This window comes from Anopheles coluzzii, chromosome 2 (genome assembly GCF_943734685.1).
Source record: "Anopheles coluzzii chromosome 2, AcolN3, whole genome shotgun sequence".
NCBI classification, from domain to species: domain Eukaryota; kingdom Metazoa; phylum Arthropoda; class Insecta; order Diptera; family Culicidae; genus Anopheles; species Anopheles coluzzii.
Genome location: NC_064670.1, coordinates 107,864,622 through 107,888,592, shown reverse-complemented (window position 1 = coordinate 107,888,592; position 23,971 = coordinate 107,864,622). Strand labels below are relative to the sequence as shown.

Below are 23,971 nucleotides of genomic sequence, written 5' to 3'. Positions count from 1 at the left end.
GAAGTTTCTTTTCCTTCTGTTTTAGAAGAGGGGTTTTTGGGGCGTAATATTGAACGAATGAATTCCACAATGTACACAAAAAAACCGTGCAATGAATTAAAGAAGACAGTTGCTTGGTACCCCAACATTTCTAACGCGAACAGATCGTCCCAGTCGTGTCGGATTACTCATTCCCACCACAAACCACCAAACCGAGCTGACAGTTCACACGAATCCAAACGAAACGCGACGAAAAAGGTAACGGATTCAAGAAGGTTTGGGATGAAACTTGGGTTTTTCTTGGGTAAGAAGTGGGGACAATCGGTGGGAAAAAATGCTGAGATTGGGTAAATCACGCTGGCTCCCGATAGGACTTGACACCCGCCGAAGGATTGACGATGCTACAGGGGGAAAGAGAATATTGACACTTGTGTGTCTGTATGTTTGTGTTTGCTTCTCTCCCTGGCATTGTATGTGTGTGCGTACGTTGAAAACACGCAATCACTTCTTCAGCCGCCCGATACCGAGGGGGTGTTGATTGACACGGAAAAGCGTCTCCAGCAAAGGAGCGTTGTCGGATGGAAAAGTCAAGTACTCGCACCAAGGGTGTTCCCGGAGTCACGCAACACAGCCGAAAAAGGAAGAAAAACACACGACACGCCAAGCAAACAAAACGGTAGAGCCCTGGTACTAACATATGTTACTGTTGCTGTTGCTGCCGCAGGCTTTCTTCTGTGCCTGTGGCAATGATTTTCAACAAAACGAAACAGACGAATTGATATAGAAGCAGGTGATGGTGATGGTGGTGCCAAACCCTTGCTTTTTGGTCGTGCAAAATCCAGTACCATATACAGCAGGCTGCGTGTTGCCCTTTGCAGGATGAGTTTTTTCCTTCGTTCTTGCGTTCGGTAACGGTTGTCAGCCGCATTTGGTGCGTATGTGACTTGTGCGACTTCCTGGGCATATGTGTGTACACACGCACATGATAAGGCGTTTAACGCTCCCTGGGAAGAACAATTGTATATTAAAAAAATATGAGAGCAATACCATCCTAAATCAGCAGATGCCGACGTAACTGTCTAACCATTAACCCCTTTATTCGAGTATGTTTTGAACATAAATTTTGGAGGACATACGAAAGATTAAACTGTTTAGTTTAATATAGATCAAAATGAAAGCATATTTTGATTAAATAAAAACAATTGTTCTATAGCTTTGCATATTTAACTTCAGTTCTTTTTAGATCAACCATTGCTTGCAGGTTCAAGTCGACTTTCAGGATCAATTGAAGCTGAATTCCCGAACAACTTTGAAATAAGCATGTTAAGTAATCCTTCATTTTTAATTACGTTGGTGTATGAAATAAGCTTTATTTCAAAGACATTATCAATTAAAAATGGGTTCAATATTGAAGTCTCTACAGCTGATCAAAACACCTCAATTAAATTCTTTGGGATGATAAATTACATTGATAGCTGTTGTACATTCTTTACGCACGTAAAGCAAACATTTTCAATAAAATTCCTTTCCCAAAATAATGCTCCCTGCGGCAAACCCTCACTCTCTCGCAAACCCATCCCCTTTCCCTACTGGTTGGCTCTTTTTTTTTTAATTTGTAGAAATTAAGATGGATCACATAAATACCGCACCGACAGGGGTTTGGAGGAACGACAGCGTTACGGTTATCGCTGTTGTTCAAACGATATTGTCCACAGACACGGCTACAGACTACAGCCATTCTTGGCAGAGTAAATGAGTCCATCGGACCCGGGAAAAAGCAGGCAGTTAAATGGCACGTGCGAGCAATTGCTGAAGGATGGAAGAAGTTGAATAAAACGGTAAGCAAAAGGCCGACGCCGTAATGATCCACGTGGCGCTTATTGACATTGTGCGTCGTCGCCCTTGCTGGTACCGTAGAGCGTCCTCGCCTGGCACTGAGTACTACCGGTTAATGAGTTAGTTTCACGATTGGCTCGTAATTTATTGAGCCCGCTGTATCGATCGAGGAGCAACGGTTGATGGTATTGGTAGGACGGAACAGGTTTCCCGGGGATCTTATGCCGGGAGTTCCTTAATTAAGTGACAGATGAAGCATGGGTAAAACAAGATGTTATTCACAGTATCAAAATAAAGTAACTACCATACATGTTTCTTAAAATCAAAGGATATATTATTTTTTTGATAAACTTACTCTGTACGTCACGCTCAACCCTTAATTTTGTATTTCGTTTGTTAACGAATGTAACACACGGAACACATCATATCACCATTTCGAAGGGGACGCCATACATATTGATAATTCCTCCAGGGAAAACTGTTCACAACTCTTCACATAAAACGACGATCCGGTTGGGTTTTCTAACCCTCCCTGCACCGTGTCTTTCCACCGTAGCTTCAACACGACGTCATGAAAAGTCCCCCACAACTCTTTGAACCACTCAAGAGCCACCCAAGAGCCTTTCGACGACTTCCCGTTCCGCTGTGGCACAAAGTGTGGAACATGTTTATGTCGTTGGGCAGGTATTGGAAAAACAACCCAAAACAGGGTAGAAATCAGTAGAAATTGTCCCAAAAATCGAACCGAACCTTTCGACAATAACCAAAAAAAAACGGACATTTTTATCGAGCGATGAGTCGCTACTCGTCCTTCAGGGAGGCATATTTTCCCCCCGAAGCGAACAGAAAGGCGCGCGAATAGAATACTAGGGTAGTATTAGTAGGCCTTGGGAAATGTGAGAAACGGCATTCAAAAGGCGGGAGAGAGCGAGAGAGGCCCTATGACAGAGAGACCAAGGATATGAGAGTGAGCTTTGATGGAAAGATGTTCTCCACGCTTTTCCACAGCCTATATCCCTGCCTCCCTAAGCGAGCCCACAAGTTTTGAAGTGGAAATTTGCTTGGGGATTTCTCAAGAGGCTTTCAATGAAGGACTTCCCCATCCCCAGCGAGGCTTCCGGCCGAGGTTGGCTGGGTATGAGTGGGTATTTTATTCCTCTGCACCCGCTTCTAGCTGCAATGCTTGCGTGTGGAAAATGCTCCCTTCTTCCCTTCCTGGTACGTTTTTTTCTTTTGCTATCTCTCTCTCTCGTCGTATCACTTCCGTCGTAGGCTTGTGGGGCTGCGTACGTGGGCTGTGGAGTGCTGTGAGAATTGTTTGAATAATACAGTACACGCTCCAATTGATGCCACATTCATTTTGCGTGAATATTTTATTTACCAAGAAAAGGATTCACACTTGAAATGGAAGGAAAATAGATAACTTATTTGTTAAAGAATTCCTGAATCAATGTATCTTTTTGGAAGACTTTTACTTAATAATATTGCAGAATTGCATTAAACATTTTCTTTAATTAACATCCATCCCAGAATTTCATTTTTCATTTTCAATATCCCACCTAGTACAAAATACCATAATTATTCCTTAAATTCTATTAAAACGGCTTAATAAACATGAGCCCTTCACTGTACCACCATGCTACAGTATCACCACCGTCCTTGGCCTCTTCGAAAAAAACAGGCACTTGTTTGTCTTTTTCCACCGGCGTGTACGAAAACTACAGGCTCGCGTCGTCCTTACGGCAAATCCCCCTTTTTCTGTTTTTCAACTGATGTTCTTATTTGTACACACTCACACACACACAAGCACACAAATACATAGGGCCCAAAACCCACGCCACGGTAGGCCGCAAACCCACTCGAGGCCAATTGTCCTTCGGGTTGGCTGGCAGTGAGGAGGAAAAACAGAGACAAATAGCTCCCGCTTTTCCATTTCATTCGAAACATCCCAAGGACAACGAGCGCCGGGTTTCGTTTCGGGCACGGTGGAAAATCGGTACGGTAAGGTTCGTGAAGCAGCCCGAGCGGAGGCGCTCGTTGTGACTGAACTCATTTTATGCCCCGAAGCGGATCGGATTGAAATTTTAATAAAATTTATGATGATGACACGGCTCCGCTCCTTCCGGCCTTTGCCGTTGTTTGCCTTTTACAGATACACACACACACACAAGCACGTACAAAGTGCCCGTGTTGATTGTCCTTACCAACGGTTGGTTCCGGTTCGGTTTCTCTGCCCACCATTCTCCCACCAGAGGACATCACGCGACCGGGAATGAAGAGGTCCGGTTTTATAACAACCTCCCACCTCCTGCTGCTGGTGTTGGGATTTCCTTTTCATGCCCCAAAGGCAGATTAAAACGGGATGCTCAAACAGAGCTGTGCGTGTGCGCGTGTGTTTGTAGGGTTACAGGGAAAAGGGACTACAATCATTATTATTATTACAAGCGAGTTGAAAACTCACGCTGGAGCGCGCACTAAATCATGCCGAATGCGCAAAAAGCGCTCCCATTTGCGATAAGCGTGATAATTATCACTTTCTCACTCATTCCTCCCCGCCTGTGCCTCTTGCAGGGGATGGAGCGCAATTTTTGGGACGGAAAAACAATTTAACACACCAACCAAACCATATGAGATGAGGCCATATTTCGGTTGTCCCGCAGGTTTAATTTGTGCCAAGTGCACCGATGCAACGCTTCTCGCCAATGGTTCGAGGTTAATTAATTACCATTACACCTGACGACCTTTTTAAATGGACGGGAAAAGGAAAGAACTGTATCTATTTTGGGTGCATCATCACCACCACTATCCACCCAGTGACACTAATGAATGTCCCCAGTAGGGCGCAGGCCCTTTTGTTCCAACGTTTTCCAGTTTTTGTGCTAGTTTTTCTGCACAGTGCCTTTGGGTGCATGCGTGCGTGCGTGGTTAGTTGGTGTCTGCTTTATTGTATCTGAACATGAATAATGTATTTCCATTTTCGCACTTGACACTAACTTGTTGATGACGGTTTTGGGTTACTGTTGGTGCGGTGGTACTAATGGAGCGGGGTAGAGGATGCGGTCCGTCCATAATCTCCTGTGGACACTCTTGTGTTGGGTCAAATCTAAATATTTACCTGTTTGAGGGAGTTTCTGGATGTGGGGGAAAGAGGAAGCTTTTGGGGGTTTTCGCAGGAGAGAGCTTACCGAACGTGAGCGTGATGAAGTGTAGTAATGATGCATAATTAACCAGTGTATGATTATGATTTATTGGTCAGTGTCAAGTGATGATTTGTGTCACCCAAGGGAGGAGCGTACAGCGTACTACTGTTGTTGTGGTAAGCATTTATCTGTAAAGGTAATGGGACGGTGTGGTTGGATTGAGTTGGGTTCATTAGTAAACCGCTCGTTACTGCTAACAATGTCAATAGGTTATTTTAGTTTCATTCGTGGCATTCCACATTACATTGCCAAAGCAGGATCAAAATAATCCTAGTTGGTGGTTGAAATAAGGATAATAAGTGAGTAGACTTATTCTCACAAAAGCTAAATATAAAAGCATTGTTACTTAATTGAATATATTTATCGAAAGTATGTCCAATAAAAATTCAATAAGGCTTAGGGTATTTCGAAGAGTGTCTTTCTTTACAGCATGAAGGAGTGATACTTCTCCATCAGAAGTACAGATACTTTTCCACTATATTGTTCTAGCACTTTTCTCTCGAGAAAAGGGGAGCTTTTAACATCAACCAATTCTATATTAAAGTTTGCGAATTAACAGTTCGCCTAACCTGAGATCAAATTTTGCGATGAGTTGAGAAATAGGTGCTATCGTCATAAGCTTTTGTTCAATGTGTCGAACATTTCTCCTCATAGATTAACTCAAAAGCACAAATCAAATTTCTCGTACAATGTTTTAAGCTGGAAGGATTTATACAGTATGCTTCAACCCAGTGACCGGAGTATAACTAACGTATTAGCTCGAAGGCTCTTACAACACCGAAAGGGTTTCACTTCCTGATCAAGTTGTACATCGTTCAACATTATGACATTATCCAAGTATTATGAAATCTTTATGGTTAAAAAAACATTAAAAACATTACAGTTTTTTATTATTATTAAAAACATCCTTATTATAGATAGGCAGGTTGAATTTGCCTCGCTTCAGGGGACTGGAATAATATTCAACACACAGACACGCTTTAGTCATTGAAATTATTTTAAATACATCTGTAAAAAAGGGGAAAATCTGGGGAATCCGTTACCTTTAGTAACAAGGTTGGTATGTCAAACTGGCGACCCGTGAGGGTTCTGTATGAAGCTATGCGAGGCTATGAGCTATGATAAATCCATCCAATATACGAAATGGAACACCTTAAACAATGATATTACACTTAGGTATTACAACCCACGAAACGCTGTTAACAAGTGAACCATCAAATTTATGGCATATAAGCTCTGAAGTATTCTATACAATGCTTCTTTTTCCTGTCCTTCAAACACACACTTACATCGCACACTTCTAATGTATTAATCTTACGAGGCATATGTGTTGAGAACATCTTACCCTTTAACTGCCATTTATTCATGATCTTCTTCTTTGTCTTCTTTTTATGTTTGTCTACACCCGTCCTAAACTTTTAAGTAAAAAGAACGAACAAGCCTACCTTTACTACAGTGTGTCGGGCTGGATGGAAAACAAACAGTTCTCGTTAAATATCCACCTATCTGGCTATCTGTTAGTCGTCTGAGACTCCCCAACTACCAAAGTTGGCAATCTTATGCATCCAGTTCTTCCATCTCCCCTATCCCGCACTCTTTAAATGTCTGTTTTTGTGAGCAATTGTGCTAAAACAACTTACTGCATTCTTTCTTTTTTCATATCAGTTCAGCATCAGAATCAGTTTAGTGTTGATTATAATTTTAAACCTTGTTATGCATTTGCTAGTTTAGGATGCTACAACTCTAGGTGCATTTTGATATTACACAAAATTACTTCAGACTCTTTGACTTTAGAGACTTGAGACTAAATATGAACAGCCTGCACATACTACGACTAAAGATATTTAATATTGATTTCATTATTTCAACTTAGCAAGAAACACACACTATAAACTCTATAACTATAAATCAACTTAGAAGCAATTGATTGTTTTATTAAGTTTGCCCTTAACTTCTTTACTACTCCCTCCGTTCGAATATTCATTTACCGTTTCACACCTCATAATCCCCGGCTCAACCACTCTTCCTCTCATCATTAGTACCACTTCATTTGCAATGCCCGAATGCCACAAGTGTGAAGGCATGATTCCAGCGGACTTAAAGTTTATTTAAGTGTCCAGTAATTTTACACTCCATTAAAAATCAAACGCCCCATGGTGGAGTGCTGAAAGTCCAACAGACCAAATAGTTAGGCGCTCCCTGTTAACTGTGCCTGAAAACCTCCGCGCAAACCATGTCCTTTCCGTCCATTACCAACCTGTTGATGAATATTAATTTCCGTGGCATAACTTCCTACCCACCAAACCCGCCTCGGCTTCACTGGTACGGCTGAACTTTACTTCGGGTTGCTCCCCAGGATAGGATCCTCAGGATCCCTACACTGCTCGGTACGGTAGGATTTCTGTACAAAAAAGGGGGACACCAGACAGATGGAATGGGACAATTGTCACAAAATGGGCCCGTTGTACAGAGAGAGGAAGGGGAGGGTGAAAAAATGTCATCCAGAAGGTAGAGAGCGAACAAAATAATTCTATTACCTCACGGCAGCCGCTTTACCGCTGTTACACCTTGGTTCGCGACATAACTCACCGCCCGTGATTGCTCCATCGGGAGTCTCCGGTGCCGGAGTGAATTCCATTCGAAGGGCGACATTTTTCTGTCCTCGTCTCGTACTCGACGCTTTGTGAGCTTTTGCTGTCGGCAGGATGTGAATCTTCCCGCCAGAAAAAAAAAATGTGAACAGCGATAAGCGAAATAAAGAGCGAATGGTACAAGATAGTACGCGAAATAGCTTTTAAGGACCATTTCTCGTCGGATGCCAGCGCTCGGCGATTCGTTTTGGTCTGTTTTTCCTGTGCCGCATTTCAGCTTACCCGTTTGCCGGAGTGCGCCAGACAGGTGAACATAAATCAGAGCATGAATATTAATTGAGTTTAAAATTAGTTCCAGTCCGCCGTGGCCAGGACTCACCGGATAGTGCTCGTTCATTTTTGCACTATTTCCGGGTGCATTTTTCTTGTTCGCACTTGCTGTTTTCCCAACAGCCACCCAGGGGAAGACACCCATCGGAGAGGAGTACACGTACACGTACACAAAGCGGAAGGTGGGCTAAAGTTTTCGACAAAATTAGCGGATGCATTTCTGGGCAAAAAGTTTTCCTAACCAACAAATTTCCGGTGAAGTCATTTGGAGTGAGGTGGAAATTACCAGCCCCGGTTCAGTGCCATTCTAAGAGCAACATGCTTCTTACCGGCCGAGATGATTTATTCCATTCGATTACAAGATGGAATCTTTTTGTGGCTTTTCAACTTTTGCTCACCTTGAGCGGGCAATCGAGAGATGGGGAGGTACCAATTTCTGATTGCAAATTCACTTTGGTTGTATGTTGACAATCATGCTGCTTTCTTCTCTATAACCTTCAGCAGTTCGATAAATTCAATTCCAACTGTGGTGAGATCAGAGGATAGGTAATTGGTTTTCGAGAGTAGCCAATGCAAATGGTTGATAATTATGTAGATTGTAGCAAATTAGGCTGGTTTTCAGGTGACATGGTAACTTTCACCACAAAGCGGTTGAAACTGAATGTGACAATGCGGTTAGAGGTGAAGGTGACTTGGGATGCATGATTGGGGTAAACGACAGTGGTTTATGAAAGATTTCTTTATCCACATCCTGCAAAAAATTCAACTACTTCTCGCCGTTGTTCTGGAAACGGTGCCATGCTTCATGGAATTAAGAAACACGTTTAAAGATGTAAGACCATTCTTTAACATATATGTTCTTACTTTGGCCCTTGCTCTACTAGCAATGGGCTGCGTCTATGACTCAATACCTAGTCTATGCTCTATTAATTATTTGATAGATTAATTTCGATAGAAGATAGATTTAATCAAATCTTCTTACCTCAAAACTTGTATCTTGAATGCCATGTATCTTGAATAACAATTTATAATGCACATTAAACATTGAAATGTTTGCGTCGCAACGATATAAGATCATCTTCTTTCTTGTTTATTGCTTGAATTCAACGGTCTGTATTAAACCGTCTGTATAATATGAAGAAATACAACTATTACAACTTAAATATCTTTCAATCCAAAGGCTCTATCAATTATTTGTCTTGCAGTACAGTGCAGATTAACTATACAACCACCAAAGCAAATCATTAGTAATGCTCAAAATTCGTTTACTTTGAGCCGTTCAAACTGTGTCCTTTAATTGGCGTAAAAGACCAACGTGGTCATCTAAAAACGTTTCCTTGGCTATGGTCTTATACATGATATCTATAAATACAACGCAAACGGATAGACCCCGAATGGCATTGTAGGAGAAAGCGCGTCTATCTAATGGACTACCATTTTTCAACCGATTCACAATAGCTAATGCTAATAAGTGTAGTTCAGTGCGCCTTCTGATCTTACACGTCTTAAGGACAACTTCTTCTGCTTGGCGTAACAACTTACGCGGACATGACGGCCTATGCAGACTTTCGAGACTTATTCAGTACCACTCAAGCGGATAGACTGTCCTTGCTACGTGAGGAGACTCCATTCTAGTTATGAATCCATGACGGGCATGTTGTTAAGTCGTACGAGTTGACGACTGTACCACGGGAAGGCCTGTTATTAGGGCAAAATTAAATGAGCTTTTTAAAGAATTTGTAACATTATTTTAAAAACTGTATAGCATCAAAATGCAAAAAAGGATTCTTTGCTTCGTTTAACAATGATTTGATATGTTTGGTGCATGAAAAAGTTAAGGAAATCGATGATTAAGCTGAGCAATATCTAACAACAAACACATTTGGTACAAATCTCAGCCCAAACAAAATAATAATTGCAAAAAAAGATCATCACAAGAAATGCTTTTAATACTTCAACGGACTTCAACGTACACTACACCACTTAAAATCTCATTGTGATCTCCCCTTTCACCATTGTTGCCTCAAACTACACATGTTACTTGACACCAATGTTCACACACCTTCCCCATAACGCAGTAAACGTTACTTCCCGGTATTGCACCTACAATCCTTCCCAGCTTTAAAAAAGAGCAACACTAATGAGCGGCGCCATGTAGTCCATCATCCCGCTACAAACAGCACATCATTATGCACCCTTTGGCAAAAGCCCGTAATAACAGTGCAACTACACCTTTCTGCTGACAACAAAACTCCCACCGGGTCACTTTACCCCGGTAGCGGTAGCGCGGGAGAACCATACAAGCCCAACGCATCGCATTCACGGTCAACTAGTTTCGCATTTCGCGCACGAGGATTGTTCCTTACTGAACAGGCTGAAACGTTTTTTTTTTTTTAATGATGTTGGGACGAGTTTTCCCTGTCTGCCGTCAAACTGTTCGCTCATTAAAATAGTCTACAAGTGGGGACACACCGCTACTTGGACGATTGCTAGGATGTTCCACACAGCTCCAAATCCAAACGGAGGCTGACGGTGAGATGCGAGTATGATTTATTCCCTCCTCCCGGGCCCACTGGCGACAGCGGCAGGGGGTATCGTTGATGGGTCCAGCGGCAGTCCGGCAGTCCATTTATCAGTGGCCTAGTCCGACTGCTCCAGCCTCTGGGGAACGGCATCGACGAAACGGCGTGAGATAACAAGCAACTGGCAGAAAAAGGAATACGCCTCGATTTGGATTCCGGTGTCCGGTTTTGCCTTGTACGGGTTACGGGGCTGGTGCGGGATGCCTCCCGGTGCTGGAGCAACTGAGCAGACAACCCGGAGTCGAGTTGCGAACATCACCGATGTTCGATGGTATGGAAAATATGAATCGCTTACATGAAGCTTCTGAGAATGCAAAAGCATTGAAATAAATAATATTATTTGCATAAAATCGTCTTTAAGAATCTCTCTCTCGACGGCGCAAAGGTTAACCGCCTTGCCGTGTTGAATCGTGCAGTAAACGTGCTCAAATCGCAAGGAAACCTTCAAACAGCAAAGTCACACATACAAAGCCACACATACGCTCGAGATAATTCCAGCTCGTCTAGCCCGGAGAAGGAGCCTGGGTGGTGTTGGAAGAGTTCCTATGAGACTTGTTTCAATTCAATTACCTTGCGCCAAAGCTCTCTCCCTCTTCCCGTTTCCACGAGTACACGTTCGTCCTTTGGCTTTTGTTTTGCCGAGCACTGGCACGATGCACACACATTAACCTAGCCCCATGCTAGACGCTCTTTACCACGCGAACGAGCTGGGAATGAACAGAAAAAAAACAAGGGCTTAAAAGGGCACAATAAGAAAAAGGGAAGGCAAAAGCATCGCCGAACAAGAAAAAGCATCGAACAGCGTACACGAAGACTTTTAAAATGAGGCTTATCGTGGGTTTAGCATCAATTCTGTAAAGGCGCTGTACAAAAGGTACTTCATCTGTGTGGATCACTGGGGGGAAGGGGAAACGGAACCGGGTGGGACAGAGTTGCAAAATCAATGCCTTCATACCCAGGGGTGGTTCACTGTTCTTCACTCTACACACCGCGCAGATTGCTCCTCGTGGTAGTGTGACGTGATGATCCCTATCAAAAAGTGATCGCACTCCGTTCTGAAATTGAAGTTATACACTGGTTGCTAATGAAACTGTCTTATATCGGTACAAACGAGTCGCATTTTCTGCTTCATTTCCTGGAACGGGTTGCCATGAATTTGCAAACGTTTAAGGGCACAATGCACTGGAATAAGGTGCTTGAAATGGGATTCATGCATTAGCATAAAAGCACAAACCCGCCCATTAGTGATTATTCCTTATGCGTTGCGTAGACCGAGAATTATTCAAATTACGCGTCATAGCTGTCCCATTCCCTGGGCTGTTGTTGGGTGATTGTTTATGCTTAACGCAGCTTAAATTTGTTTATTCGATTTGAAATACTGTGTCTTCTTTGTAGGGTAAAATGTAGATTTTGTTTCTTAAATCAATTGCATCTAATTATAGATCCATAAACAAACTACTTGGAAACGCTCAGTTTGCGCACTTTATCTGCCACTGTCACGTCCACTACTGTAGCCACAACTAAAAACCCACCCGTTCGTGCTAGAGCTGAACCTAGTTCGCTTCGGCACGACCACTTTCCATCGCTTACTCCGCACCGTTCTTATCGTGTATCGGGGAGACGGAAAAGATAAGACAGACACAGGACACAACAATCTCCAGCATAACTAGCGACGTTTCCACCCGCTCGTTGCGACCCGATCTCGGTGTGATGATGGCTGGACAAGATGCTGTGCCTGTACGACCGAGAACGGTATCCAGCTTCTTCATCGCCTTCACGCCTTTGCGTTCACCCCATCCCGGGTGTGTTTCGGACAGAGAGAGAGCGGACAGTACTGCTACAAAATCTTATCGGACGAGCTCGGTCACCACCACCAACCCGGACAGCGACGGCCTTCCGGCACAAGTGGTCATAAACTATGAGCCCCGCTGGACCGGTGCACGCCACAAGCTGATACGTAACATACACACATTCACACTCACACATGACTTCCGATACAAGCGATACGATAGCGTCGTCTCGCGTGCTTCCCACACAAACTGTCTGGCAGCATACACACGGCTGGAAACTTGATCTTGTGCTGCCATGTGCGAATGCAATCTTTGCCGAGTTTTGCCAGTTAACTCTGCCCGGGATGCATTGGCCAGTGCATTGGCTAGAGAACAACGATTCGCTCCAGTGTGCAACTGCAAGCAGCACGGAGGTAAAACTAACCTTTCGCCACGATGGTGTGCTGGTAAATTTGATTAAATTTCCAAAACTAACGTGCCTCCGAGATCGCAGTACATGATGGTGATGGCGTTTGGGTTCGCAAAATGAAGCGTTATCTAGTGGTTCGGAGCTCTATCTTGGCTGTACCTGTGTGGCTTCGGGTGTGGGAAAGTAAAGGCAGTTCATAGGGATTGAAAAATAGAGGAAAGTGGGGTTTCTGATGATTCGGGACAATAATTTAGTAAATACGATTTTACCTTTTACAGCAAAACCCATTTTGGGGACAGTAAATACAGAAACGTGTTGATGGTTAAAATCGGAACAGGTTTAAAGTGGATGGTTTGAAGAAACTTATGGCATTGATTGAATTAGCTGAGATAATGACATTAGACACTAAATGGTCATTTGATATAGGTATTCTACTTTAAAATAAACACCTAACGTTTCAGCTTGTGCTACGAAAATATTCATTTAATTTTAATGAAATTTTCCAGAATAATGTATTTAATTGTTTATGTAATTTACTTTTTTAAATTTGCATTGGATTTTAATAGCTTAAATCAGTTTTGCTGACAAAGATTTTGTCATAGCAGACATGCGATCAAAATTGTAGGAATGATTATAACAGCTTAATTTACAGCTAGTTTTTCAATGTACTATGTAAATTTTAGAGATACTTGGACTGCGATACTTGAACTGAAGTACTTGAAATCGTTTTATATAAAACGGCATTTGGCGTACTGCACACGATTTGCAGGGTAAAAATAATATCCCATTATAGCTCTTCAACGCTATTTTAACATATTTTCATGACAGAACTAACACATGAGAATTCGTATCACAATTTGCAATGCTAATACATATTGGCCACTATTAATACTTTTTCACGTTTTTAGCCTGCATATTTTTCAGCGAAACTTTTACCGTTCCACATGCACACTATTAACAATTTGAATAGATATCGAATACCAAATTTCGGCAAAAAATTTGAACATTATGGTTGCTGTACAATGGGTTTTTTATGCCGAAATGCAATTGGAAACTCATGATTTTACACAATTTTCCATTAATAGTTTGGTGATTGTTGGCAAATGCATATGATCTATTGAAATATCAGAAAACCACGCAAAGACTAAGTAGTTTCGGCGGTTGACACACCTCGGGAATCAGTTTTAAGTAAGCCTATCAAAAATTGGTTATTTTTAGACAAATTCTAGCTAACTGCATCTGTTTGGTGGTATTAACTGAGACTTGCAACTAAATTAGGATGAAAAATAGATTGAGTTGAAAACTGACCCATTGTTTAAAAGGCTTTCATCCAAATCGTATTTTGTGCTTTATAAATTTGGTATGGAGAAACCATTATGAACTCTTTAGAAATCTGATCAACCTTAAAATTTGCCTTCTGTCCTAGAAAAGGTAAGCACATTTATTACAATGTTTAAAACAATATCTGTCAGCTTCAGATGTAATAACAATTCTTCTTATGAACAGCTGAACATCGTTATTCGATGATCATTTTTATCTGTGAACTCAAACTAGCATTATCATCATTTCATAACTTCACTGCGAAAATTTTGAATTTTATTTTGAAACTATTAAAACGTTAGACTATATTCCATAGGAATTAACACGTAGCCAAAGCGTCTTAGTTGTTCCGTAAACTATTTATTATGGACCTCAAAATGACTTCAACACAATAAAAATGTACTATATCTGCTCATACTTATTGCAAATTTTAAATAAAAGTAACCAACAGTAGAACCTGTTGAAGGTCTTGTCATTGAAGAAATTAGATGCAGAACTGCATGCTATTAAAGACGAGACAACTTAGCTCAACAAATGCTGTAAACAATCAAATAAATCAATTCAGACTGAAATCCTCATAAAAATGGCAAAATAATAGTCCCACCACAAACGTAACATTTGAAACACATTCTAATCGTCTACCAGTCAATCATTACCATCTGAAATGCAACAGTTATTGATTTTGACATTCTTCTTCCTCTACTGTTGTTATGTTTTAGGCACAACTCTTCTTGCAATCAATTCCATATCTTGAGTTGTTTATTGACTCGCAATAAAATCAATTTCCTCGTCAAACTTTCACACATATTCATCGCCAAATTTTGTCACAACTACCAAACACGGTCCAGGTCGGGGCAGCCGTGCATGATAAGCGGTGCAACCTTCTCGTGCACTGGTCCCATAAATTAACGCTCTGTCAAATGCAATCCATGCCAGCAACTATAAATCTCGTTGACTCTGCCCTCCCCCTTCCCCTAACCGGCAGTCCCGTGGCAGTCCAGTTCAGCGCTCCAGCCTTGAACCTGTGCCCCCGGGGGCATACACACAACGAAACGAACGGCGACATGCAAACGGGTGTGGAAAATTCCACCACTTCCTCAAGTACGAAAAAGAAATGAAATGCAATGCAGCCGGGGACGAGTTTTTCGGTCCCCGAGAGAAGTTAAATCAATAAGCGTCGTCGAGCAGCAGCAGCAGCAGCAGCAGCAGCAGCGACACCGGAATTGTTCTTATCTGCAACAGCATTGCATTCTACCGCGCCACTTGCCCCGTGTGACTGTATGTGTGCCTCATGTTTCGGATGAATACCTTGGAACAACAAATTGCAATTGAACGTACTGGGAGCGGGAAGGCCATTGAAGGAAAAAAAGTGGAAGGAAAACAACCTCCCGAACAGAAGCACATAGTCGTCACACAATGCCCCGGCATGCATATCACCCGTGCAGTGGCAGAGTGCAATTGCACACACACTCAAACACTCGCGCAGGGACGTAGGGACGGGTGTGTGCATGGTGTGCGCGGGTGCATCGAGCTCGGTGTCGGTGTTATTTGAGCAGTTGTGTTCGTTGCCAAGCGGCCTGTCACCTTGCCACTTGCCTTCGGTACTACGCCTAACTAACCGACACGGCGGCCGGCTAGGCGGAATGACCGCGTGTGTGAGGGACGGGTGCGTGCATTCGAAAATGCATCACTATGCGCAGGCGGAAGCGTCTGGGCGGTTAGTTGAATTGGTTCTTTGTTGTTCACGCGGACGCTGAATCACCCGCTGGCGACGGCTTTTTGTGCGGCCGATAAGTCACGACGACGCTCACGAAGATGCAATTGTGGCTGAGATGCTAGTGCCTGTGGTGCTGTGGTGTGGTGCTGCATCGGATGCAAATGATGTGACGATGTGCTCAACGTCACACATATCACACGCACACAAACGGTAAGTTTTGTGTGCTTGTCCCATCGTTTGAAGTGCCGTTTTGGGCAATGAAACGCAACGGGCTTCAAGTGAGATGCATTTTAATTTAGTAGCTTTGCGATATTGTGCACTGTTTGTGTGTCATTGTAGCGATGTCAGAACAAGAACAATTGCTTATATTGAAAGAGAAGCGTTCTAAAAATAATATAGAGAGCAGTCTTTGTACTCTATTCTATTTTCAAAACATTTAATCAACGTTATTTTGAATCAAAGTATTAAAAATCTACGTAATTGACGAATCATGATATCACATCGGGGTTAAAAATAATGTTGACATTATTGGAGTTGGAACTACAAGAAGTGCATCTAAAGAGAAATGTACAGTTAATAATAATACAGTTAATGGAGTAGCTTGGGCAGTGAGTTTAACCCGTGCTATATGAACTGACATATGCCACAGTTCAAATCACTCCCTGAAAACATAACCATCCTACATGTCTTTAGATGCGTTTAAAGCCAAACGACGCAATGTTTTTATAAACATAAATAAACAACCACAATTCATAATCTATTTCGCACTGAATTTGGCCCCCTCGTAGGTAATCAAGACTTACTGGAGTACTGGTGTAAAAAAAGGAATCAAATGATGATTTTAGTTAGAGCAGCAAACTACCACCTGAGGCATTTAGAAATGTGGAGCTTAACCAATTCTTAACTCAATGTTCCATAAAAGCATGGCTCAATGTCCACACAATGGTGTGAACGTTAACGAGTAGATGCCTTGAGCGGCCATACGAATGTGAACCAGGAAGAAGGATAATTCTATAATTCTTAATTGGTGAAAGACTGTGCTAAAAAGGCATGGCTGATAAATAGGGCTTAATACAAGGTGGATTTGTCTGTTAGAGATAGATGTACAAGGTAGAGACTTGTTGTTTGTATAGTTTAGAGAGGTTTTGGCCATTGTTAAAGACTTCTCAGATTTTAGGTATTCAATATTGAGAACCTATATTTCATATTCCAGCATTTCTCGTGAATATTTCCTTTCGTAGGCCTGTCGAAATGGATTGATGAATTGGAATGGAATAAAAACTTAGACCATTTTACGTAATTATGAATCAAATATGGGTAGTAATATAAAGAAGAAAAAAATACCAAAAAGAAAATTAATTTCACTTTTCCGTTTCCGTTTGGTGGGCGTTTTAATGGCACGCGATATCATCAGATGTTCCGTCGGATTGGTATTTACGTCTTGGAGCTTTAGTTTAGCATATGTTTTTCAGTGTCAGTAGATGATATACCTTATACATATTGAAATTGGTTACAGATCCTCTTAAAGATTCTAAATCGTTTTGTACTAACAAGCCCAAAAGTCGAATTGCCTAACCGGCATGGGAGTTCATTTGTTCATTTATTTATTAACTTGTCCGACGTGAAGGCTTAAAGAGAGGAAACTTATAAACTAGTTACATTTTAATATAAGTATCGGTCAGTTGACGTCGTTCTATTACAAAAAGTGTTTTTTTACACCCTAGGAAACTGATTCTTAAAAGTACTGATGCTTATATTATAATTTAAAAAATGCGAGAACTCATTGAAGCGTCTGATTAAAGGTAGTCGCATTGCCTAACCGAGATGGGAGTTGAATCACACTTGGCTTTGATGATCTAATTAGAACGTTACTTTAAACTTTTTCACCTTTAGACTCATACAAACTATATGTTGATAGTATACAAAACTACAAGAAACACTTGATGAAGTAAGTATCCATAACATCTTTCTCGAAAGAAGACATTTCACACAATGCCATGCCCTATTACTTCTTTCAGTAATAATTGTTAGATTCAGAAAACCAAACTGTAATTGTAACGGCATATTAATTCAATTAACGAAAAATGCATCAGTACTGCGGTGAATGTATAAGACAAAAGGTATCAAATCAGGCTCGTTTCCATTTTCTGTGAAGCAAGCTTCAGGTAAGCACTCAGCTTTAAAGTCACTCAATAAACAGTAAAAGAGTGCTCAACAAATGTTACATCATTTCTATCAATAACATTGAAAAATATTATTTGCTAAAAAATATACCATGCCATCTGGTTTTGTGCAAATGGCATGTGCTCCTAAACGCTTCTTACGGTCTTGGAAGAGAGTTTTGAAAATCAAAGTCTTAGACGATGGATAGGTTGAAGCATCCGACTTGACGGCGAAGAAGTACATTGTTAACATCATACACGATGTAGTTAAAAAAGATAGCCTTTGTGAGGTCTCAAATACACGTAGCATGTTTCCGCAACCCCGAAAATGCGTGTAACAATTCAGTCATAGAAATGAAATGTCATTCGAACGCGCTACCACGGAAACGAAAAAATGGCCCTGGTGAGTATCTCTGCGGAACTTTTAAACGCTTCTTCTATTTGAGGTCTTATATATATTATGAGATTAGGTTAGCTTGCATCTAGACAAAAAATCAAACTCCATCATATCAGCCACAACTGGCTAACGCACTGTGCAGTATATGTCGCTGAACACTACTCAAACAATTATGCCACCGAAACGAATTTGTCACTGAAAAATGGAGTTCAACGAAGGTCGGAGGAATATGCCAAATACTGACATTTTTAATAAGTTTCGGAAAAACTGGCAACCTTCCGCCTAACAGCTTCATTTGATGTTGCGAACCGATGTTCAAAACATCTTCTTCTTCTTCTATTTGGCGTAACGTCCTACGTGGACATGCCGGCCTACCTATACAGGCTTTCTAGACTTTATTCATTACCACGTAGCCGGATAGTCAATCCTTACTACGGAGGGACCGCCCATTCTGGGCTTGAACCCATGACGGGCATGTTATTTAGTCGTTCGAGATGACGACTGTTCCACGGGACCGCCCTCATGTTCGGAATGTTCAAAACATGTTTGAAGTATTTTACAATAATTCGAATAATTTTGTAACGTCGCTTTTCGAAAGGTTTACGCTAAGCATATAAATCAAATCAAATCGGCTAAAAATGTGATTCGTTAGGATTAAGGCTTCATTGCGCAAGTTAAAGATAGCACTACTCTCGAATACTGGATAGGACGGTCACAGCAAACAGCACGGTTTGTGAGGACATTTCTTTATTTATAAATATTTTTATTCATATTTCCAATAATCCATTCTACTGCAGACCTGTTAATCAAACTCCTCTGGTGATGTTCTACTCCTAATTACGTTCAGTGCATTCTCGCAAACCGCATAGCAATTGCCGCAACTCCTCATCAACGTTCGCCGTCATCCTTCTCGTTTTGCCATTTTTCTTTTGCTGTCGGCCTCAAGCTTTCCTTCCTGTTTTTGTGTGTTTGCTGCACGCTCAATAAAAATGGCGTCGTCCCGATCCCCGCAAGGGTTCGTTGAAGCTTCCAGGGCAGCGAAGCTACCCTCTTGTTCAAAATTCGAGCTCGAAACAGCCCAGAACAAAGCAGAACCCGTGAGACGCCTAAAGCAGAAGCTGAACAGCACCACCGTCCAAATAAAAGGCCGCACAAAGGGAATGGCAGCACGGGGTTTCCGGTTTACGGGTTCCCCGAAAAAAAAAAACCAAAAACCAGGAGGGTGAATATTCAATCGATCTTGCTTGATAGCAGGTTTCTTCCAGCAAGACTGCGAAAAAAGGCCGTCCGTTTTGCGTTACGGACGCAATTCGGACGCAATCTTGTGGCCCGTTCGTGTACGGCTGCGTGTATGCGTGTGACGGTGCGTGCCGCAGCAGAGGGCACACAAATTGCACGCGTGTGTCTCACAACTACAGACGAGCATGGAATCCTGGCATGGAAGTTTCATGGTTTTGTGTGTTTTTCGATGAAATTTGGGTAATGTTGGAGTGATTTTTCGAAGGGAAACATATTTCGTGTGACGTTTCAAAGGAGTTTTCCTCTGCAATTATGTTATTCAAAGACGCATTTTCCAACAAAGCGCAATTTTTATTCAACATACGTAGCAAACCGTAACTCAACGCAGCATATTTAGTGAAAATTTTCACGAATTTTCCAATCATCAAGCACGAAGCAGTCGAACTACGCTCGGCACCGTCATCATCTCGTAACGCTTCGTGTTTATCGATTTTCCCATCCCCGTGTGTGGAAAACCGAACCCTCCTGTAGAGATCATCGTGCATCTCGCTCGTGCACAAGCGAAACCGCAAGCTTGGTGCCTTTCAGTTTTCCTTTTTTTGATGAAAATTCACTTCCCTCTTCCCACCCGAGCAGCTCTAGCGTTCGGTTCCGCATACAGACAGCATTACGCGTTCCACCATTTATGCCTTCCCTCGCAGCAGCAGCAGGAAGACAACCAGAAGTGTGACTCTTCCACCCTGTCTTCTCCCTTCCCTCCACAAGCGCAAAAGGGAATCGTGCTGGATTGGATTGATTTTTTTTCTCGCTTGCTGCCCCGTGTGTACCTCGGTGTGTGCCTACGTTTCGAGCCGCTTGGCTGCCCTGCTTGCCTGGCGTTTTGGAGTGGTGCGTCGGCGCACTGGCCGCCTCGGACCCGCAGAGACGCGTTCCTCGATGGTGCGCTTCGGGGCGCCCAGCATTATCACGTGTTCGGGACCGTGGTTCGTGGCGCTGGTTCGGCTTCGGCCATCATCATCATCATCATCGTCATCATCGCCATCGGCATCTCCGACCGTCAGCAGCGCCATCGCGCACCTTTTGGGAGGCTAGTGCGTTCGGGTCGCGGCATTCGCGCGTCAGTCTCGTGCCGACGGCGAAGAAGCGCGAAGGTCTTTCTGTGTGTCTCTGCGGCATTGCACAAGGGCGTGCGCTCGGTACGCCATCTGTCTGTTAGCAAGGGAAGCGCGTTTAGTAAGCAGCAGCAGCAGCAGCAGGGTCACAGTGAAGTGGTGTAGAAGTGGTGCGTCACGTGCAGAAGAGCGAGCAGTGTGTGTGTTTGTTTGTGTGGAGAGTTTCTCGTTTCTCGCTCTCTCTCTCTCCCTCTATCGCTCGTACTTTAGGGGTTGGAATATCGCGCCCTGTGGTGGAATTTGTATGTGCGGTGGTGGTGCTCTCACCGTTCTCTCTCTGTCTCTCGCGCGCGTGCTGTGCGCCTACTTTGACGTGCGCTGCTACTCCACAGTATAAGTGTGTGCGTTATTTTAGGGGTTGTTGGAAAATCTAGCAAAACGGGAAGAGATTGTGTGGTCGCCGTATTCAAGCGCACGCGTGCACATGTGTGTGCGAGAGCGCGCGCGATTCGATTCCCTGCCTCGGTGTGAGTGAAGAGCTGTGTGTGTGAGTGACGGGGGTAGAAAATTAAAGAGAAAAAATAATCCAATTCAGCCTCGCGTTTGTGAGTGCGAACGGGCAGGCGAGTGATTCCGTTCTCTTTCATCCCTTTTGGCGCTTTTCGGGCGACGTGTTGTGTTGTGTGGTAAGTAGCAAAACCTCCCTTTCGCCCTCCCTTCTCCCTTCTTCTCCCCTGATGGAGCATAATCCTGTATCGCAATGCACCAGAGTATATGTTGTAAGCATCGGGTGTACTATGCTCAGCATGATCTCGGTACACCGTGTGTTGACGTTGGTTGTTAATTCTACCCCTGCATGGTAGTATTGGTGCCGGCGTTACTTTATACGTTACGGCTCCAATGTTTTCGAGTTCACGGTGGCCCACCCACCGCTCCAATTGGGAGGCTGGCTCCAACGCGGTACTTTCTCGTGGTTTGCCCTTTTTTTTACGTACATCATCGGCCTTTCGCCAACAACTACTGTTTAATCACACGTCATCCCCATCCTAGGAAGAATGAAGAGGGAAAAAGATAGAAAAAACAAATCATCCCGCATAATGATTGGAAGTCTATAATTATGACAGTAGAGGACACTAGAGGAACATGATAACAAATCCAAAAAAAAACAAAACAAAAAATGCGAACACTCTCAGTGCCCAAAAACAACAAAACACAACCGCTCGCGAGAGAGAGAGAGAAAGAGTGCAAGATCGAGCGAGCAAACACAAATAGAGCGCGAGAGAGCCTCGGCACACAACTTTCTCTTTGCATAACTTTCTGCTGGTTGGTGTTGTTGCTGATGTTGTTGTTGTTGTTGTTGTTGTTGTTGTTGTTGTTTTCATCAACACGCTCGATGCCCTCCCTATTGCTCTTGCGTGAGCGGGCCCGTGTTTTTTTGAAACTGAAACGTGTTTTCTATCGTTTCTATTGCTGTTCTTCTTGATGTTTATGTTTGTGTTATAGTTTTGTATCGTTTCCTATTGCTAATTTTGCTTTTTGTTTTGTTGTTGGAGCTCATAGGTTGTGTTTGTTTGTTTCGTTATTCACTTTTCTATTCTTACTTATTGTTCATTTCATAGAATTGTATTCTTTTCACATTTCACATTTTCTATTACATGTTTCATTTGTTTACTTCATCATACTAAAATGTGTTAATGTGTTATCACAAACTTTCATTTGTAACTTCTAGTTTATATTATAGTATATTTGTCTTTTTATTTCGTTTTTTAATGTTAGAATCATGTTTTAATCACATTATAATCTTTACTTTTTATCTTATTCAAAATTATTCAACAATTACATGTCTAAGCCAATAATTCATCATCATCATCTATTTTCCTTCTCTTTTTCCAGATTTCCAACGTTCCCTACCGTACGCTCCCGGTAGAAGGCTTAATACTTCAATTATGTACATCAAAATGTGCCCATAAACTACGGTAAACCTCTCGGTTGCGCATATATTAGCTCCCATATGTGTGTGTGTGTGCCTCTGTGTGGTTGTCTGTGAAGTGCAATTTCAGCCGCGCCGAATACACCCCAAGGAATAAATAGGGATTACACACAGAAAGGCAAAAAGGATTACCCAAACCAGAAACCCTCACCCCTCTGGTACGGGGGTTTGTTTTTTTTTTTTGTTTTCCAACCCTACCACGCCTGGAATGACAAGTGCCGCCGCAATGATAAGCAGTGGTGGTGCCAGCGGTGGTGGTGGTGGCATCAGTACCGGTGGCGTTGTTGAGGGTGGCACCACAATCCGACCAAACCTGAAGCATTCCCGTACGTCGGGCCTCGTGCCGGCGGACAGTATCGGTCGGAGCAGCACACGATCACCCCCGTCGTCGTCGTCGTCGTCATCCTTCTCGTCGGCGGGCGGCTCGTCCACCTCGCCCGCCCTCCCGATGGCCGGCATGATGATGCACGAGCCGGAACGCATCCGGATGCGCGGCCAGGCCGCGGGCAGCCAGCGGCGGCGCGTCAAGGACTTCAACGACAGCATAACTTGCACCCTCTGCAATGGCTACCTGGTCGAGGCCACCAGCGTCAACGACTGTCTGCATGCATGTGAGTATTCCTAGGGGGAGGGGGTCAACCGAGGGGTATGCTGTGTTGTATGCTGCTGCTCATCGAAATTCTTGAACGAGAGGGGAAAACTCTCATTGCCGTTGAGAAATGTTTAAAATTTAATTAAGAATTTGCTCGTCTTGTTTGCCTGAATTCTTTGTTTCTGCATGGTGTATGATAATTTTTGAACTATTTTTCGGCACTTCAAACATCTGTTAGAATGTGCAATACTTTCGTTTTAGGCAGTAGTTATGTAGCTCTTTTTTGAATTATTTATACGAATGATACTATCACACTTAAAATCTCTTCACTGCGCATGCTCTGTGTTTTAGGCTTGATGATGATACATTATGCTACCGTTCCCAAGGGGGAAATGTTTCACAACGATTTGCATCCTCTATGTTAAACAGTTGATTCGTTCGGGCATGACAAAGAAGCGTTTTATGACGAGGTTTAGGGGGGATAGCATAGAATAATAGCCCAATATGTATACATATCCTCCAACCAGTATGTGAAATTAGATAGATATCCTTATCTCCATTACCTTTCCTTTCAAATTCCACCTCAAACTCAATCTAACTGCTCACTTTATCTAAATGAGCTTGTGCTCTTTGTAGTCTCCGTATAACTTAACTTACTTGCTTTTAAGTTGATGTGAAATAGTTTATCATAAACAATATGTGATAAACTTCCCAACTTCAATCAA

General features: G+C 42.7%; 1 protein-coding gene across 2 annotated transcripts in view; it reads left to right on the top strand.

Annotated features, from left to right (window-relative positions):
* The window catches only part of LOC120948912 (protein suppressor 2 of zeste), a 52,106-nt gene that overhangs the window by 4,875 nt on the left and 23,260 nt on the right, over positions 1-23,971 (top strand). Inside the window, exons 1-2 of one of the 2 annotated variants that reach the window (XM_040365767.2) lie at positions 20,671-21,350; positions 22,558-23,265. In XM_040365767.2, the coding sequence (XP_040221701.2) occupies positions 22,863-23,265 (403 nt within the window). In that variant the 5' untranslated portion in view covers positions 20,671-21,350; positions 22,558-22,862. Of the gene's footprint in view, positions 1-20,670; positions 21,351-22,557; positions 23,266-23,971 lie in introns of those variants that run through there. The other variant, XM_040365768.2, reaches the window with a different exon arrangement.